The sequence below is a fragment of the Anser anser genome (assembly GCF_964211835.1).
Source record: "Anser anser genome assembly, chromosome: 8".
NCBI classification, from domain to species: Eukaryota; Metazoa; Chordata; class Aves; order Anseriformes; family Anatidae; genus Anser; species Anser anser.
Genome location: NC_139728.1, coordinates 28,600,058 through 28,620,345, shown reverse-complemented (window position 1 = coordinate 28,620,345; position 20,288 = coordinate 28,600,058). Strand labels below are relative to the sequence as shown.

Genomic DNA, 20,288 nt, shown 5'->3' with positions numbered 1-20,288 from the left:
AGTCTTTTTTCTTTCTTTTTTCTTTCCTTTTTTTTTCCCTTGTGTAGAGGTGGCCCTACTTTCTACATCCCTAAAGACTGAGCTATATGCATTATGTGTAAGGACAAAGTCATTGTATTTGCAGTCTAATCCAAGGTTTGACCGTTGAGAAGAAAAAGAAAGGAAAGTTTCACTCAACCAGAAACCCACTAGAAATCCCAGCTTCCATCTGATCTCCATGCAGCTTGATTACTCTTGCAAGTGTTAGCCATTCGTGCCACTCTGAACCAGAATGCAAGGACTGCACAAAACAAGCTGAAGTTCAACCAGTTATGCTTAGGATCCAGATAACCTTGGAATTACACTTTTTCACACCTTTTCCTCTTTTTGTCTATATATAGATGTGGGTTTGAGGCACTATATTTGGTCTGAGTGATTGGCAAAATCCTTAATTTCCTGCTACTCCAGTTTCTACCAAGCCTGCAGTATTACACCATGAGCTCTCTGAAGCTTTTTCTATCCAATTCCAGGAGATGCTATCAGTAGCAGCTGGATCTGGTTTGCAGAGCTAGGCACAAGCTACTGCTCTTAAAAAGGAACTATGTTGAAAGTGGAGAATAAGAAATCAATACAAGTTTGCCCAGGGTTATGTTCTTATTAGGGGCATGATTTCAAAAAGCAACTGAGTTTGGTATTTAATCTGTTTAAGAATCCTGGAAGGTGTCAGCATGCATCTTTGAGGAAAAAATCTAGAAATTTTAGATTTTCAAATCTACAAAAAAAGGCTGCAAAAATCCATACATATAGAAAACTGCCAAATATTACAATGTTCTGCTTGAAAGATCCCAGAAGAGCTGACAGATATCGTGTGTTACTTCCCTGATTCTTCTTTCAGGAGCCATTAGATGGGGAAATGGCATCAAAAAGTGAAGGAAAGCAAATTCTGTACCAAAACAAAGCTCTTGACAAACACAGCTCAACACCAAAGGGCATATAATCTTTGATGGCAAACAGTTGGACCTTTTTTCCATTAGAAGATTAGAAACTGTGATTCTAGGAAACATAAGTATTTAAATTTTAAAGCATAAATGATGGTGTTATTTCTTTGATTTCCTACTCTAGACTACATATACTGGATTTTACTGTATGTGATGGGTAGATGTCAGACCAACACAATATATAGAGTGAAGACCAAACGTGTTATCTAAACAGAAATTTCTGCAACTCACTGAACTGCAGGGAAAAAAAAAGAAAAGAAGCTTTGATGTTCACCGAGTACGTCAATTAGTTAGACCAACTGCTAAATTTACAGCTGTCCGGACAATCCTCATGTAACTCAACCCTCTCCAGTTCCAGTAAAAGAAGGGAAAAGAGAACATGGGAATAGGACTGGGAGGGTTGCACAAGACTGGTCTTCAGCACAAGTGGTCATTGGGAGCTGGCTTCTGGCAAGCGCATCTAAGCCACTCACGCCCTAACAAGTTACCACAAATCAGCTGAAACAATGATAAATGCAGCATGCAAACTCTTGCTCCTGGTATATGCAAAGGAACAGAAATCTGCAGAGTGAGGCTTCTGAGGCCAGCTGCTCAGCAGGCAATTTGACACTGCTGAGCCTACTTGTTTGCAGTGTTGGGAGCCTGAGAGGAAGGAAAGACAGGCTTGGGAAGACAGAAGTAGGCCGCAAATAAGAGGCCTACAAATCTGAGGTCAAAAAATATATTTTTGACCTCAGATGTTTTTCTTTTAAGTGTCCAGATAGACATGTGCTTTTTGTCACTACAAAACCAGCCTAACTCTTCCCAGTGTTGCACCTTGCATGGGAAGTAAAGGGAACATGCAATTGCACACGTAAGCATGGAATTTGTTTTCTTTCAGTGACCATTCACAATTGCGGGACAGATATAAATTTCTACACCAAGAATATACTAAATATAATATAATAAAAAGAGAGACTCTGAAATATTCTGCTGAGATTTCCAGGCACGTAATTTATTACCATCATCAACAATCCTCCAAACGAGACACTATGTTCTCACTAAGTATATGACTTAATGCAAGTAAACACAGTCCGAAGTCTGGGCCAACACTGTTAGCGAAAAAAATGCATCACACTTGTACAGCTACCGCTATAGTCCCTAATATAAGGCTACAGTTTGTGTTCAATATGTAGAAAGAAACTAATACGGAGAACCGATTTTTGTTGATTCAAATTGAATTATTGAAAATTTACAAATATTTGAGAAGGAGAGGGAGAAAGGGGATGGCAGAATTAATAAAAGACTGGTTTACTAAGTTTATAGCTATCAAAACATTTCATTAGGAGTGTAATATCTGGAAAGCATTATAAAAATACATTGAACAAATGAATATTTATAAAAATTTTATAATCCTTTTAATAAAATATTACAATCTTTTTATCAGTGCTCTCTTTCACAGTTTTACTTACCGCAGAAGACTCAAATCCAAAGTTATGATACCACAACCTCAGATAACATGGCTTTCTCTTCCCGATATTCTGTATTTAGTGGCCTATCCGGATCACAATCTAAACTCTTTGCACTATGAAATCGGTTGTGGTCAGTCAGTATCAGACCCCAGTACAGACAAGCAGGCAACCGCATACTCATTTTTTTTTGCAGCACACCAAAAAATGGTTTCTCCTGGCACTAGAGACCAAGCTAATTCTTTGTCTTAAGCTTGCACTTCATATGGGGGTTCGGGGAAAAATGGCCTGGAAGCTAAAATTTTGGAAAAAAACACCCCACAAGCAGTCCAGATCAACGATTATTCCAACACACAGATTCGTTTCCTGATTTTCTTTTTTTAAGAACAACAAAGAGAATTCTAGGAAGTATGAATCTATTCCATACTGAATGAAGTCCAATAGATTTCTGGGAATCCTGGTCAAGTTCTTAGCAAACAAATAAGACACTGAAAATTACAAAGCATCAAAGGGTCATCCAGAGAAACCAGGTAGCTTTATCTCCCCAGGAAAGACTGAAAGTAACTGCAACTACCTGAATTTTAATACATATTTCAGGACTGTCACTTGTCTTTTAGACCACAGTGATAAACTGGAGATAAAGTGGAAAATTTGCTGTTTCCTTCTTTGGTCCAAGGAAGAAAAAGAAATTAAAGAGAGAATCAATTTTTCATCCAATGTGTCTAATTGTTCAGTTAAGATCTCTCTGGGAGTGATGTGAACCATGTTAAAAGGAATCCAAGCCAAAATAATCTCAGAACATTCAGATCCAACAGAAGTGTCTGAACTGTCCTCATCCACTTCTAAAGCAGACCAAACTACAATTCTACATCTCTCATATTCGTATGCTCAAGGAATCCTGGAACTCCATGCGAATATCTCCTACATCTTAAGCTTTGTCTGAAAATTTATCCTGGCTTTCTGTGTTCTATTTTTGCTGTCATGCGGGAGTTTCATACAGTGTCTATACTTTCCTTTATATGACCGTTCCAAAAATATTTAATAATCTATTCCTAATTAAGCCCTATCTCATCCATAGAGCTTAATATGTCAAATAAAGACACATCATTAGCTCAAGATGCTCTGCTGAACAGCGCTGATGCTCCGGTACCAAGAAATATGCTGGGTTGGATACAAAATACGCCGAAAAGCAGGAAGTTGGTATCACCACCTAGATACCCTGAAGGTATCCGAGGAGAGGTTAAAGCTTTGATCTCTGAGCAATCGCCTGGGAAGCCTTTGTAAATACTTCCAAACCAGTATCGCTCTGTTGATTCCCATGTTCCAGAATATGTATGCAGCACTGCAGTTTCTCAGTGCTGGGAATAGAGTGTATCATCAATTGGTGAGGCAGGCAAGTTACAAAGAAATAAGAACAGTGACCTGGCTGCGGCTTTTGATTGTAATTCCGGGAAGGCAACATGGCCTCGGACCACATGCTCTATCTGAAAAAGAGGAAAACAACATTTATGGAATGAATACCTCTTAAAAATTCCGTCCTGGAAAAGCGCAATGCAGTTTCATAACTTTAAAAAGACGAGAGCTTCTAAATTACTTATGAGGTATTAAGTCCTCGTGAAGCCGATGGCAAAACTCCCACTGACATTACTGGATTCACAATTTGGCCTAAGAACAGTAAGTAAAAACAACTGTATAGCAAAATAAGGCAACATGCTAAGCATATCGCTCCTGAGTCAGAACAGCAAGCTGAAAGGATGGATTTTTTTTTCCGTCCAACAATATTTGAGAATATGTCCTCTAATCTCTCCTCTTGCTTGTGTGCATACCCTCACTGGAATTCTACCAAGAGCATCTACTTGGCTGAAATCCCTACATCTTTCTATATCACACTGTTAAGATAAAACACAAGGTGTGTTGTCATCCTGATAGATGCTCCATATGCTCAATGCAGGAAACAAAATGTTTCCCCTACAAGCAATTACTGCTATAAAAAATGCTCAGTACAGGCTCTGTCTGTACTAAATTTTAAATCATTCCTCAACTCCAGGATGGCTACCATTATTCACAAAACAAAGTATCAGGTAGAAGTACATGGACTTTTAATACTAATTCAGCAGGTTTTGTGGCCTTTTTATAATATTCCATCAGAGTGACGATAACAGCTAAGGAAGCAAAACTAGAGCTACTCAACTGCACCGACTATGTTTGGCAATACCTACTGGCAGCAAACCACATTAGGTACTTCATTTTTCACTGTATGAGTTTAGACCTTAAACAGCGTAGCAACATTTTTATAATGAAGCATATGCATCTGAACGTAGGAATAAAAATAACGTATGCCTGTTCCTTCTGAGATTTACATCAAAGACAAAACTCAAACATGCAGATGCATTAGAAACAAAGCTCTGGCCTGATATTTTCAATATTGAATAATCTCTGGAGAACGCAGGAGCAGCTCATAAATTCAGAAATAAATCTATAAATAAGTATCATATATATGTATGTGCTATGAAAACACTTTACACAAAAATGTTACAGTAGTTATAAAGTTAGACATTTAAATGCTCTGAATTCAAGACATGGCCACATGATGGTTGCATACAGAAACTCTTTTCTGCTATTCTTTATTTTAAAGTTTGTAATGATATCATGACATCCTTTGTCTCTGTTATGCCATATCTTTCTTTCTATAAATTAAAAAAAAAAATTTTTTCAAAGCAGAGTTTTCAATTGTCCATTTGGACTCTGTGTGAACCAATGTTCAAAATCCAGCAGACTTTTTCATAGCTATATCAATAAAAAATTAATTAAGAGATTTTTAAAGGGAAGTATATCAGTTTTACTTTTAAATTCAACAGACAGCTCCAATTTCATTAAAATAATTCACCTTTGGGCATAGACCAAGCAGTGAAAAGAATCCCAAAACATGTCCAGAAGGTAAAAGCTTGAGAAAGCAGAAGCCTACAAAGACTATAGCTTTAAATTGTAATGATGCTGAATGTCTATCCTCCACGCTAGTGTGCACAGACTGTTTCTTCCTGTGGCTCCTCATGTGTTTGCTGTACATAAAACCTCAACAAAACCACACTAAATATTCTAAGAATGTTTCAGTAAGATAGCTTCCCTAATATACCTAATATTACTACAGTTGACTTCTGCTATGCATCCTAACAAGTAAATACATTTTTCCAGCAATTTCTTAAATGACTCAGGAGCACCTTGTTCTCTGGTACTAGAATGGAATCCAATAATTACCAAAAAGGTATTTTGAAACCATCTTTTTGAAATGCCCTAACATAAAGCTCGCAGTACATTTTAAGTGTGGAACAACCATATGCCAGCTAACAGAGAACACTGACTTGCTGTATCCTCTCTAGAGCTTAGTTGAATGTCTCCACCCTCTTTGGGTTAAATGCATAGAGACATCTCTGAAAGTGCTCCTACAAAGTAACGCACGAGATTTGCTGTTTTCCCTTTGAAGTGGTTTGTCATGAGCAGTAACTAAATTTTACTTCTGGTTGTAGCAGTTACCTACAAAATGGGATGCTTTGGTTCTAGCCCCAACTCAATCTGAAAAATTTAACACATACACATCCCACCTACTGAGAGAGTGCTTTAGCCATGAGGCTAAGGGTAGCCAGGTGCTGGGATGAGGATCGGAGGCTGGAGGGGAGGAAGAGGCATGACTCTCCCACTGAAGGTGTGACACTGTGCAGACAGGAATGTAAGACTCACGTGGCCAAGGACCGCACACGGGAGGGAACACCAAGTCATAGCTCACCACTTAGGGTGTGTCTGAGCTTCCTGATCCAGGATTATTTCTGTTCCTTGTTCAGTGATTGTTTCATATGGAATGCGTAAATGCAGTGATGCCCGACTCCGCTACTTCCTGGACGGGTACTCGGATCATAAGGCTTTTTAAAAGGTAGGTGGTGTTCGGTCTGAGTAAGACAGAAATTATGCCTGCAATTTGTGAAAGGCCAAACCCACCTGTATGCTTCATGAGCTTACAGAGAACACCCACAGGACTGGGCCCTGCTTCCTGTAGTTTCTCAATAGGAGCCTGGCACCTTGCTGCTCAGGGCTGGTCAGCATTGAGCGAGCAGGGAGCCGCATGGGGAGCTTTAGAAGTTTTTGGGGTTAAGCAGGCATGGAGTTCTTGTTGACACTTCAGGACTCAAGCAGCCAACGTTTGCCTAAATACTGTTTTACACACCTAAGCTTTCTTTAAATTTGACTTCAGTGTTTTAGATCTGAGTGCCTCCCTCTAAATATGAAAATTCACTTTTTGAGGATCCACCGTGTTTTTTTCTTTTTATTGATAAATTAAATTAACCTAACACACTCAGACTCTTTGCACTCAATGGAAGAACTGAGGTGACAATGTATGCGGTATCTAACTAGATAGGATAGCATGTCAATATATCACTACTCTGTCCATACAATACATCTTTCATTTACACCCATCAATGAACAAGTACAATTGTTCTATATAACAAAATGTGTAATTTTCTTTATCTCAAAGTCTATCTCAGCTTCCTGCTAACATAAAGAATGAATGCCTATTTATTTGCCTCTAAAATTATATAAAAAAAAAAATCACAGTCATCATAAAAGGAAAACATGCCCCTAGTGCTCTGTCCTACATATAATTCCCTACCAGTATGAAAATGAACAGGCTGTAAGGACATACTAATCACCTAATTGTTTACTGCTTTCAGCAGCATGGGTTTTCCTATGATCTTGCAAAGATGTTTCAGGCAAAGCTCTGGCTTAATTGGCAGTGAAGCTATACTAAATGATGGCAGTGATGGCAGCTAGCTCCCATCTTGGGGTCTGTGTCTCTACACACTCACCAGTTTTCCTGTAGCACTCTGACCTCCTTCGTTCAACCACAATCCAGGTACCATAGCAGAGAAATAAGGTCCCCAAACACCAGGCACAAAAATGGGTGTTTCACTGACCTGGAAAAGTAAGAAATAGCTTTAGTGACCCAAACTACCTGTCCAAGTCCAATACTGAAAACGATTTTTGCTTCTGCAATGAAGTTACCAACATGAGTGGAGATGTATAAGTAGAGATTTACTCTATCGAGAATGTGGAGAAGTATGTCCCCCGCTGGCATTTAGACAACACAACACAGCTGCAGCTATTGATTGCACAACTCCTATTTCTCCCACTCACACCCATTTACACAACAGCTGGGTCTGGCCAAGCCAAACAAGAAACTTTCAGGAATAGGAGCTGTGTTTTACATGGAGAGAGAAAATGCCTTGCTTCTCCAGAAAAACACCTTAGCTAAAATGAGCATTTGGAAAAAAACACTCTGTGTTAGACTGTCATCAGAAAATAGAGCTAACATTATCATTAGCCGCTGTTTACAGAGCGCTCCTCCTGTATGTTTTCAGAGTTGAGACGCAAGGGGGAATCCAGCTGACAAAGACAGAGAGGTTCCCCCAAGAGCTGCCAGCTCCCAGGCAGGTGCCTTGGATGGAAACTGCAAACCTGGCCTGGGTAAAAGGGGATTTGCTTGTCCTAACCAACAGGAAATATTTGCCTGGATCAACTTTAGATTCTGCTTCTTACTTAGGCTTAGCATTACACGAAACGTTCCTTCCTTCATATCTGTGAGCTCTTTCGTTAAGGCAGGTATCGAAGCACTCCCCTTCAGGAACTGATGTGCTATCCCCACGTACAGTGATGGCTTGTTCCTATACAACTCTTCAGTGGCTACATCACTCAGGATGTGGGAGACACTGCTTCATTTCCTTTCTCTGCTTCAGAAGATACCTATTAGCTGTTTATAAGGGTGAAAGGCATTTTCCTTCCTCTGCTGAAGCTGTTCCAGTTTTAAAAGTCTAGACAGATTTTCTAGACTCACATTCTGATCCAGAAATAAACCATGTGAACTGCAGGAGGTTCAACAAGTCCAAGTGCAAGGGGCTGCACTTGGGTCAGGGCAATCCCAGACCTGAGGTCAGACTTGCAGAAGAAAATTCTTCACTATAAGGGTACTGAGGCTCTGGAACAGGTTGCCCAGAGAAGCTGCGGATGCCCCATCCCTTGAGGTGTTGAGGGCCAGGCTGGATGGGGCCTTGGCCAACCTGATCTATGGGGTGGCCTCCCTGCCCATGGCAGGGGGGTTGGAACTAGATATTTAAGGTCCCTTCCAACCCAAGCCATCCTATGATTATATGAATGGAACAATGCTTTTTTGTATTTAGACTTTGTTCTTCTTTAGCAAAATTCTAGACTCCTTAAAGGATGCCTGAGGTTTGCTGTTAATTTCAATAAGGCGAGGATTTCATGTAAAAATAGTTAAGGAGCAGTAAATAAAAATTCAGCCCTGTTTCCGTTAAACTCAATGCACATTCTCCTTACATTTAAATGGGCCAAACTTTAAAGACAGTTTTTGCTAGCAACTGGGGAATATGTGCTAAGATGCAGTTTACTGGCATTTGTGCATCCCACATGTTTAGTAAATATACCAGCAGCAGGGAGGTTTCTGCACAAACAATAGCCTTCTCCAGCCACCAAATTGCATTACAGCTGATTCTTGTCATGATGTTAAGTAGAAGAACAAAGCAATGAAAATCAGTTTCTCAAAACGTATCCCTACAGTTTCAAGTAATCCTGATTTCTCTCTGGAACGTGTCTAAGAAATAGGAGAATCTTGCTCAATTCTCCCCTATCAGCTCTGGTACCCTGTCTTACTTTCGCTACAGATGTATGCGTGCACATGTGGCTGTGTGTCTGCGTAACATTTTGGCTGACTAAACCCATTAAAGAGCAAGAATAGCTGCACTGAATTTAAAAAGGCATTTATGACTCCAAGTGGACAAAGCTACGTCAAAAACATTGCAAAGACATTTGGTTTTGTTTTGTTTTCTCTTAAAACTACAAATTAATACAGCTTGGAGTTTTCAACACCTCTATTGGGCAAGCCTTCTCTTACAATTTCAATAACAAAATGAAGTGCAACAGAAATTATTGACTAAATGTTTCTAAAATTTAAAATCCTAAAATAAACTGATTTTTAAACCAATTCCACATCACTGACCTTACTGAGAACACTACATAAGGTCAAAATTGACGATTGCTATCTGCTCTGAACTGGTGTTGGAACTATGCTGAGGACCCTAGCATCATCTCATTCCCTTCCTACGGCCATGGACACAACACATCTCTCTACAGGTGGGAATGAACTTTTAGAGCAGAAGGGACTTGTTTTTTTGAAGTCTCCTCTCAAAGTATTTTTGATCCAGCAAACTTGGCAGTACTCTATAATCTACTGTGACTTGTGAAGGAAGAATCTAGCTACACCACATGTATCAGGCTTGAAATCCAACTGCTGCATAGTGTGAATAGACCAAATATTCCAGGGATATTAAAGGTACAAAGATGCTTTATGAACACATAAGAAGGCATAAATACCAATAAGGATAGTACACTTAAAAAATCTTTCTTCTGTCATTGCTCCACAATTTACCAAATCGGTCTGTGTATCTGATAACAGTAAAAGGTTATACTGATTAAAAGACCAAAGTGCCCCTGGAGCCAGCACTGGCCTGGTATTTTGGGCACCCACAAGAATTTGCCAGGACAGGTATCTCCATGCTGGCTCTTTGCAAATTACACTGAGCCTTTCCTACCATCTTCCTACTGACGTACCATTTGTACACATCCCAGCAAACTTTCAACACGTATGCAGAGCAAACGAGGGAGCTCTGTATTTGATGGACATAGCTAGTGGGATACTAGGTAATCATTTTTTTTCAGCGGTAGGAACTCCCAACCAAAATAAAGAACATTGGCTGTCATGCTTGGATTTATTAGTACTGTATGTGGCATCATTAAATTTCCTATTTCCTCCTTTCACTTAAAAAGTTTAATCCACATTTTGCAGACAACATGACATGTAGCTTAATTCTGGGTTTTGATGTGCATGGTAAGTGAGAAAATTGGGAAGTAACTGACTCCCAGAAACAGGCACATCCTCTTTGAAAAGCAATAGGGTGAACATTCTTCTGCAAATATATGCGTAAGAGATAGCAAACGGTTTCCATTTCCCCTCCTTGAAATAATTTGGACGACACTTAAGTTTTTCGAGCCATGTAGCAGCTGGCATTTGTATTTTCATAATAACAAGTCTAAATTCTATTTGAGTATACATACCACTCAATCCCACTAAAACACATGACTAGACATAAGCGTAAGGTTGGAGAAATTGTACAAAGTTTGCCGCAGAACCCAGAGTTTTAGGTTTGCCCAGTTTGCCAGACTTGGTTATTTTTGTTCCACTAACACCATGTCCTTTTCATAGTTTTCTACTGCCTTCAGACATTCTTATGATGATATAGATGGATCAATGTGGTGTCATTTCTTTCCTTTAATGAGCTTAAGAAAATCCTTAATCTTTTTAGTAGAAAAACAACATCTGTTTTAGATTTATGGGCAATTGATTTTTATTTTTAAAGCAAATAAGAGATGACATCCTTCTTTGAAAGTTAAAATTTGTATTCAAAAGGAGCCTCAGATTTTCTTCCTTCTATTTAACTTAAATTCATCCTGTAACACACTCCTATTGTGAGGCACATTAACGTTTATTATTTTTTACATATAGAGAAACTGGAACACAGAGAGGGTAAAGTCACTTGCCCTCTGCTAGATGTCAGAATGCACTCTGCACAATTATTGCAGCAGGCATCAGAAGATGGGAGATGAGAAGCATTTGAACCTATGCACATTTTGAGTCACAAGCAGCATCTATAAATATTTCATTTGAAAATATTCACACAGGGACTATTGCCCCATCTATAACAATGCTTACTTACAGAAGTGTTATGCTCCCTGACAAGCAATTCCTCACACTTATTCTAGCTGTGGATAGGGAAGAATTCTTTTGTGCAGGAAAATATCACCTTTCCTTGTCTCCCCAACATGTGCATTCCTACTTGCTCAGCCCTTCATTTCTGTTGAGATGAGCATTAAACAGTTCCAAGATTTTTGTTCATTTAAATGGAAAAAGAGAAGTTCAACATCTGAAAGGGAAAAGAAGGAGGAAAAGGTTCTATCTGGGAGGATTTAACCTCAGTGTGTGCTCTACAAAAGATCATACTAATATGTAAGATATGTAAACATATAGAGCAATCAGAAACAAATGAAATGATGAATTCAGTTTAACAGTATTCAGCTGTGGTGCAACTGCCAGAAGGCACTTTTTGTTATGAATAGATCATTTGGATGAGTTACAGACCAGATTTCTACCCTGGCGTGTGCTAAGAAAATCAATGTCAAACTATCTAAGATCAGAAGGCATCACCAGCACATCTGGCAGCCCACAGAAATGAAAAATGTCTTTAAAATATATAATGGCTATATAGGACTAAGCTAAAGTATGAAAGAACCTGTTTAAATGTCACTAATAAGAGAGCCATAATATATTTAATTTAGTTTAGAGGGAGAGGCAAATGGGAAGGGCTAAAACAAAAACAGAAAAAATCCACTTCTATTGCAAAAAATTATGTCAAAAAAAAGCTCTGCTTTCTACTTATAGGCTAACTTACAGCTCATGTAAAGGAATCGAAGGAGTCCGCGCATTTAATCCAAAATAAGTTCAGCTTTCTGAACTGTCATTCGGGACAAGGAGTGGAACAGTACGCAGACCTTCACAGAGGAGAATCACCTAGGCACACAGCCATTCCATAAAGTGAGCAAGTTGCAATGTGAGATTTGTTTTATTTAGCTTTGTTTTGCTAGACTAGCCATAACGATCAGGCACATGCTTGTGTTTCCTCCTCAGTTCTGTGTAAATGTTAATGGTAATCAGAGACAAGATAAAATAAAACAGGCCGTGCTGGAGAGAGCATGAATTCGAACTATTTTCTTCCTTAGATGACACCTTCTGTTGCTGTTAAATTCCTTAAAACACCACTATTGGAGAACGTGGCTATTACCTGAAAAATAAACTTTTATATTAAGGGTGTACACCGCTATATATATACATCTTCCATTTTCATTTCTTCTTCATAAAAAGGCCATTGGGCCTCTGATATCTGTCAACATTCTAGTATCCGTATCAGCTTCTCTATTTAATTGCAGTATGACATACAGAGATAAAATCAAATTTATGTGGAACTATTCTTGATTTACACTCACCTATCTAAAAGCAAAATTAAGCCTTCACGCTACCGTTGCAATTTCTTTAAAGTAACCATTTGCTAGTGAGAAGCTAGGTCAGAAAATTTGTTTGAAAATCATTTCACTTATCAACTTCTATAGCCAGAAATTCGGAATAACGGCTGCTTTTGTTATGCTAAGGCAGGTATGAAAGAAAATAACAATCGAAGCGAGTACAAGGAATAGCACTGTATCAGTCACCAACCAGTAAATACTCTTTGCATGTCTGGACTTTGATCACTGACAAGTCAAATACTTTCATTAACTTCTTTGCAGATGTTTAACTTTCAAACTTTCTGACTGCCTGTGGGTTGAGAATGCTGATATTCATTCAATTCAGGGGGCTTACACTGATGCATAAAATCCTGTATTAAGAAATCTGTATCATTTTGCTTCTGCTGACAGATGGGTCTTATATAGCTATTTGACCACAACTCTCTGACAAAGAATGAAAGAGATTCAAATTAAAAAAAAAAGGAGAGAGAGAATTCAAAGGGAAACCCAAGAATGTTTCATTTCTAGGCTTCTGGTTCAAAGTCAGGTCATATTGATAGCTACTGAATGTATGATTTAATAACAGCACTTTCTGGAGACATATATTAACTGGGCAGAGTTGGGGTGTACAGTTGTATTTTCAGAGTAATGATGCCTACTCTACAATTGCCATCCTGGCATTATTTCTCAAGCACTAAATGGGTTTAAAACTAGGTATCCCCATTATTCTGGGGGCAATTCTCTTGGTTGAGATTGCAATGAGTTCAGTCAACTTCTTAAAACATATAGTCATATGGTCTGAATTTTTGGATAGACCTGTGTGGAGCCAGGAGTTGGGACTCGATGATCCTTGGGGGTCCCTTCCAACTCGGGATAATCTATGATACATATTATGAGCAGTAATTAAACACAGAACAGCATTCAATCTTTAGCCTGATTATAAAATATATTTAAGAAAATAAGGTCTTGAAACACAAAAGATGTGTTTCAGGAAAATTAAAATTTATTAATATTCCGATTCCTATATGTCATATAACAGCAGTAATTTATTTGATTATATTTCAAGCTTACACCCTCTGGCAATCAGCGTTCTGTTATGTAGCTGCATAGCTTGTGGTGGCACGTCCCATAGCTCTCCTCCCTGTGACAGGTTGGCATTCCATGGGCTGCCCACAGGGATGGAGTTGCTCTACAATGACATTAAGACTATGCCACAACAATTTTTGCACAGAGCTAACTTTAACCCACTGAAAGCATGGAAGTTACTTGAGCGGAGACCACATGCACACAGAACATGGACTTAAGGATTCTGCCTGAACACATCCAACCACAGACAATCTTGGGAATTTGTTTACTGACAATTTAAGTATTTTGGCTTATATCATGAAATCACTTGCGTAAATACCTTGATGAACATAGACACCATCATTAGTTGCCAAGGCTATGTCATGGGTTTATCAAAGTAACCTGGATGATTACTAAACATCACAAATTTGTTTCACAAAATCAAACCAAACACAACCCACATTAAGTAAAAATGACTAGAATCAGAAAGATACACAAAGTTTGCCTGAAAATGCAGACTGGGATCTGAAATTTCTGATGACAATTTGCAGCTAGTACTCCAGGTCAATCCCTGCTTTAATTATTTCCCAAATAAACTTACAATACAACCTAGAGTAGAAGAAGCAGATGAATTTATAGAGACTACTGTGAGCTATTACTCAAAATAGCAACCCATACAAGAAAAGCAGCAGAAGTTGAATGACAGGCACACAGAAATAGTTCTGATTTTCTGAATTTTCCTCAGAACATTGACTGATCTACAAACTACACACCAAACAAGGTATGTGATTAACACCCAGTGAAAAAAAAACAACACATTCCTACGGCAACTCGACCGCCTCATCTCTGAAAATATTTCAGGTGACTTATGCAATGGGATAATATACTGCTCAACCTGGCTCTGTATCTATCAAGAATTAATTAGAGGAAAACTTCACTGAGATTGTTAAACATTTCCACCGTGAGATTTCTATTCAAGGCCAAATAAGGAAAGGTATTTGATTTTTTTTAGTCTTATAATTTTTAATGAAAGAATGCGTTGAATCACAATAATGTTGGTTATTTCAACTTGTACTTAACTTATATTCTTAGGTACAAAGAGAAAGTCATTTGGACCTGGGCTTCTAGCCTTGGGAGCCAAAGCCTCAACTTGTTCAAACCTGCATATTAACCATCAACTTCCACAGAGCTATGCCAATTTACAGTGCTTGAAGATCTAGGCTAACACTTGTAGTTAGACACTCATATGTAGTCTGATTTTCAAAATGCCACATTTCCCATTGACTTCTGGCTCAGGAATACAGAACGTGAAGCCCGTTGGTTAGGTATCCAAATACAGACTTGGGCACCTACCCCTAGGAAGTCTGTCGGCCCTAGCCTTCAAGTGTCTATAACTAGGAAAGCTAGCATATGTCCATACAGGTAAGAGACCCCTCTTCAAATGAAGGACACTGTAGTTAGGTAAGAAAGAAGAAAGGAATTTGTCTGCCCATGTTCCTTATTTCCTAAAATGTAGGGAATAAATGAGTTCCTAAAGACAGCTCCTGCAGTCACAGCCTTGTCTGTAAGAACTTCATACAACCGCCGTACACACACTTCAGAAGCTGAGAACTGGACATAACTTTATTAGACATGCTCCTAAATCAAGGGAGATGACTACACACTCCTACATTTACTGTTTAAAACTAATCCATCAGCAGAAACTATAAGGCAGGGTTTGGGGTCCCCCCCTAACCAGAGGAACCTGGTTCATAAACCAGTTAAACACACCAACTAAAATGTTACTTACAACTGATAGTAATTGTTTCCCTCACTTACCCAAAATTTAAATTACAGTTGTTTTATTCAGCTATATTTTCTTTTACCTTTTCAAATGCAAGAGATCAGGCCCTTGCCAAGAGCTGGGAATGTAAGAGGTCACAGGCTGCACTTGTATAAGCAGCGTTTCTGGAGGTCTGCCACCAGAAGCCAGTCTGAAGTTGTGTTTCTGAGAAAACCTTCTGACAAAGGATGCTGCGGGGCTAAAATAACTCACTGTACTCTTTAACAGAGTAACAGACTTCTCTACAGGGCAGCCCAATTTTAGATACCAGCCAGATCCAGCCTCTTCAGCTGAGCTGACTCTGGGTATTTCATGTTTTTCTCAATATGCCGCATCAGTTTTCAGCCAATGGTAAGTGTGGTATCAGTACCTCTTAGGGTACAGCCACATGAAGAAATGATTATGGACAAAAATAGGAGGTCAGTTGCCTGGCAAAAACCACCTCTACTCATCGTCTTTCTGCAGCGTATCACGGGACAAATCCCAGCAACCTTGCACATTCCAGAGGAAACCAGGGCCAGGAGTGCTACTGCAGTCGCCAACATCGTGCAAATACAGGCTACAGATTATTCAGTTCATTTCTTCACATGTCCATGCTCTTAAAAACTTGATTACAAAAAAGTCAATTGCTTTGTCTATGCTGATTTTAAAATAATTTCTCTTTCTTTTTTTTAACTATGAATCTTATAAAAGAAGCTTGCAATGATATCACCCTTCAGAGAATTGTCCAATATTAACCAGGAAACCTGGACAACTGAGATCTGTTTTAAATAGAGTAATATTTTTCACATTATAAAATTCTACCATTTTCCTGAGGGGGAAATACAGTGCAAGAATGATACCTACCTCTCCTGCTGTAAACTTTTGACAACTTCTCTTTCCACTCCAAAACTCAAGGTTGAAACAGTATATATAAAAGTGGGAAAAATACAAAAGTAGGGGAAAAAAAAGAATAAAATGATATTGGAAATAAAATGCTTTTCATTTGCCTTATTATTTTTTTAAAGTGGTGAAATGTTGATAAAGTATCATTTCTCTGCCAGAAAATGTGCTTTTATAAATTTAGTTTTCAGCCAAGAGAGGATGTTAGTTAAATGAGAGACAGAGAGAGAAAAAAATATTCAAGCATGATTAAACCCAATAGGGTGAGTATACATCATCTTATTTTCACTATACATTGCCCACCTGATCTGAGCAAGGCAACTCAGTTATAAGAAAGTTAAGCTTGGCTCGCTACATTTAGGGCTGCATTAAACCTTCCCAGTTATATTTTCCCCTCACAAGGGCAAAACAGAGTGGGTGCTCCAGTTCAGAAACAATACTGAAATCCAAACACGTACAATTCTTAACTACTGAACTTTCACAAGGCTACCAGCAAGGTCTTTGCAGCTCCTTCCCATTCAAACAAATCCTTCTTCAAGCTCTGTGTAAGGAGACTGTCCCCCCACGTACTTTGTGATAAAAATACAGGCAGCTTACAAATATATTCTCCTCTCTATGCCATAATAAAGGCATTGCGAGCAGGAATAGAGATATCACAAGCACATTGTGATCCCCAACCCACTATTTAAAAGCAAATGGTGCACCATGGAAAAAATATGCAAGGCAGTGTCAGGAGGTGCAGTGGATCTCTTAGCCACCGCATCTTCCTTTTACCCAGGAATGCTCTGGCAACTGAAGCCAAGAGGACCACGTTTGAACAACGTGCTCCTCCAGTCCAGTGTCAATTGTTTGCTGAAATTTGCCAGCAGTTTGCAAAAGATGGGAGCTGTAACAAGACCCGAGTGTCTGGTAGTTGGCTTCTTCAAAGCACAGGCTGGAAAAGCTGTATCACATTACTTCTTACCTGTTGGCACTTTGTGAGACAAGCAATCAAAGAGGAGGAAAAATAAAAATTGTTTAGGAATAAATACAAACTTCTCAACCTTCTACAAGATCTGCAGAGAGCTGGCAGATTTCTGCTAGCTGACTCCTGATGGCTCAGTGATGATTTTACTGACCCACTGTGAGCAGCAGACTCACATGTGCATTCCTGTGGGCGATGTACCCATGAGGCACTACAAAACTCGGGGTCACTAACTTCACATGTGGTGGAAGATGATGGCAGCTTGGAATTAGGCACTATTACTTTGGAAGTCAGATCCTGAGATTCCTGTTATAAAGAGGCAAGTCATGAATGCTATTCAGGTAGAGCTGAAATCCATGAACAGAAGATAAGGGCAGTAAGGTCTGTCCTTGGAATTGAGCAAGAGGCAAAAGGCTAAGAAAGCAGAAAAGGATCCCTGAGAACAACAAACTGGAGGCTGTGATTCAACAGATGATCTTCTAAAAAGATATAATAAACTAAAAAGGTGTTGGAGGGCTAGATGCAACTTTTCTTTGTAGAAGAATGATGCTATTTTATTTGTACAAAGAAGTTTTACAGGGAACAGGCTGTTGGTTGAGACACTTGTCCCAAGACTGAGAACTGACCCCAGAGAGGGGCTGAAGCCAGCTATCAAACGGCTTCTGTAGCAGTACAAGGAGAGAATAGTTTCAAATTAATAGGTCGTTCAGAGTCATATATATGAGATAGGTCTCCAGAAGATCACAACGGGAACATTGTGAGAGAAGTCTGAGCACAGCAGCCTAACCTAGAACTGTCTCTGCACTGGGTCGCCTCAGACACGCAAGAACAACGCTGTTGTCCTCGACAGAAAATTTGCACCCCTGTAAATTTTTATTCCTTATGTGTGAGGTTAACCTTCTGTGTTTATTCCAGGAAGCAAACTTGGAGCCAAGCCTGGGACAACTTGAGAGTCTCAGCTCTGGAAGAAGTTTAATAAGAATGAATTCATGGGTAATCATTCCAGACTCGTTCAAGGTTCACCATTTCCATCTGCCTAAATCAAAGATGCAAGAACTTTTAATGCCTTATCAGGGACTCTAACCGTATGTTCAGCTTTGAAACAAAACCTTTAAACTAGATGAATTCTGATTGTTCCAGGCCTGAATGCTCATATACATTTAATTCCGCCCTTTACCAGTATCCACTAACACTAAGCATATCTTATGTTTCAGCTTGGGTATGTACACAACAGGCACACAGTAGCGTATCATTCTTTAAGTTTCCCAAATTCCAAGGTTTCTCATATAAATTGGAGGAAAATAAATAAATAAATAGATAAAAGCTTTAATCTGTTAAATTGTTTTTAAGGTCCAAAACAGAAAAAAAAAAAAAAAAACACAAACACTTTCCTGATGGATTCAGACGTTTTTTTGCTAAGCACTTAAAACACTACCAGTAATGCACTGATTTGTTTTATTGTTTTACTTCATAAAATGTCTGGATACAGATATACAGATTAACCTTTTTTTCTTTTTTTTTTGGCTCATATTTACTATGTCGCCTTCCTTGAAATGGGAACTAGAAGTGTTTTGATAAATGGACTGAAAGGTTGTCTGGTTACATGATAGCTTCTGCTTGTGTCCTGTGCTGAAATGCTATTATGTACTCTTCTAAAGCAATGCTGCTCCATGACTCACAGCAGTTACTTCGATGCCTCTCATAACAATAGCTCACTGGGGATATAGGGCTTCAAATGAGCTGGAAATTTATACCACCCATTTATTTTTACTTCTCTTCCAATGATAGATACTCACTGTCATAAAATGCCAGTTTATGTGAAGATTATAAATCTTTCAGCACAGATAACTAATTGCAGACCATTTTATATATTCACTTTATAACACTACAATTTGCTGTTATGGTAAATTAAATCCCTGAAAGTTCATCACAATATGAACTAGCTCTTCTCAATGTTGTAACAACAGAAAAAGTCGAACCAAAGGATCCATATAGCCCACTAACCTGTTGTCAACAATGGCCAGTAACAGATGGCTTAGGGAAAACCACAGGAACAGGGTAAGCATGCAAGTCTTGGAGTTTTTGAAGTGTCCCTGTACTATTCTTTCAGCTCACAGTCTTCCAGCTTCAGTTCTGGTTCCTAAAGAAACATGCCACAGATAAGATTTGCAGCACTACCTTGATTTATGAGACTACCAAGAGCTCACTCCAACCTGAAAGGTTAGGAAACATGCGCATGGAACAGCTATCACAAAAATACTGGTGGTTGCTGCACCTCACGCGCCAGATACAAAAACAACTCCACCTCCAAATAATACTTAAAAATCCACTGAGAAGTACTGGTGTAGTGCAAGGCAGGCCCACTCCTTGTCACTGTGGCTGGAGGACAGCAGCATGACATGCCGGGCCAGCATACAAACACAGATTTTCCATAAGAGAGTTTTTGAGCACTGACCTTTTCCTGAAGAGCTGATGGCAGAATTGTCTCAAATTGCAGGCAGATACGGGCTATCCCGTTTCATATCTTTTCCTGTAGATTGTGCCATAAGACCTTTGTCTTCTCTTGAAAAGTATTTTCATTGTCATCTCTAACATGCATGTTAAGTAGTCCAAATCTCGATAGCCCACTTTGGTCAGCTCATTCTATCAGATGGTGACAATCCTGAAGAACTTGGAGCTTTGTAGATGATGTAACAGAAATTAAGGGAAGAGTGGGAAACCAATCGCAGGTGTGGCATTGAGCAGGTAGCTCAAGTTTTCTTGCACAGATGTATCACTCCTTACTTCATTACTTATGGGGGTGAATTATTCTACAAAAAATGCAGTTCTTACTGCAGTTAGTACAAAACATCAAGGAAAAAAATCTTTTCAAATGAGGTCTGGTTTATTTCCCTACTCTGGATGCCCTTCCCATGTACCTTAAGACATTTCTTATTTATTGCAAAAGGCAGTCCATT

At 39.0% G+C, this 20,288-nt stretch overlaps 1 protein-coding gene across 25 annotated transcripts in view; it reads right to left on the bottom strand.

Moving 5' to 3' along the window:
- FGGY (FGGY carbohydrate kinase domain containing) overlaps nucleotides 1–20,288 on the bottom strand; it is a 305,857-nt gene that overhangs the window by 39,306 nt on the left and 246,263 nt on the right. For 24 of the 25 annotated variants that reach the window (XM_083847626.1, XM_083847610.1, XM_083847628.1 and 21 more), the window contains 2 exons: nucleotides 7,282–7,389; nucleotides 3,848–3,909 (listed from right to left, as the gene is read on the bottom strand). In XM_083847626.1, coding sequence (XP_083703752.1) covers nucleotides 3,848–3,909; nucleotides 7,282–7,389 — 170 coding nt within the window. Of the gene's footprint in view, nucleotides 1–3,847; nucleotides 3,910–7,281; nucleotides 7,390–7,481; nucleotides 8,422–20,288 lie in introns of those variants that run through there. The other variant, XM_083847622.1, reaches the window with a different exon arrangement.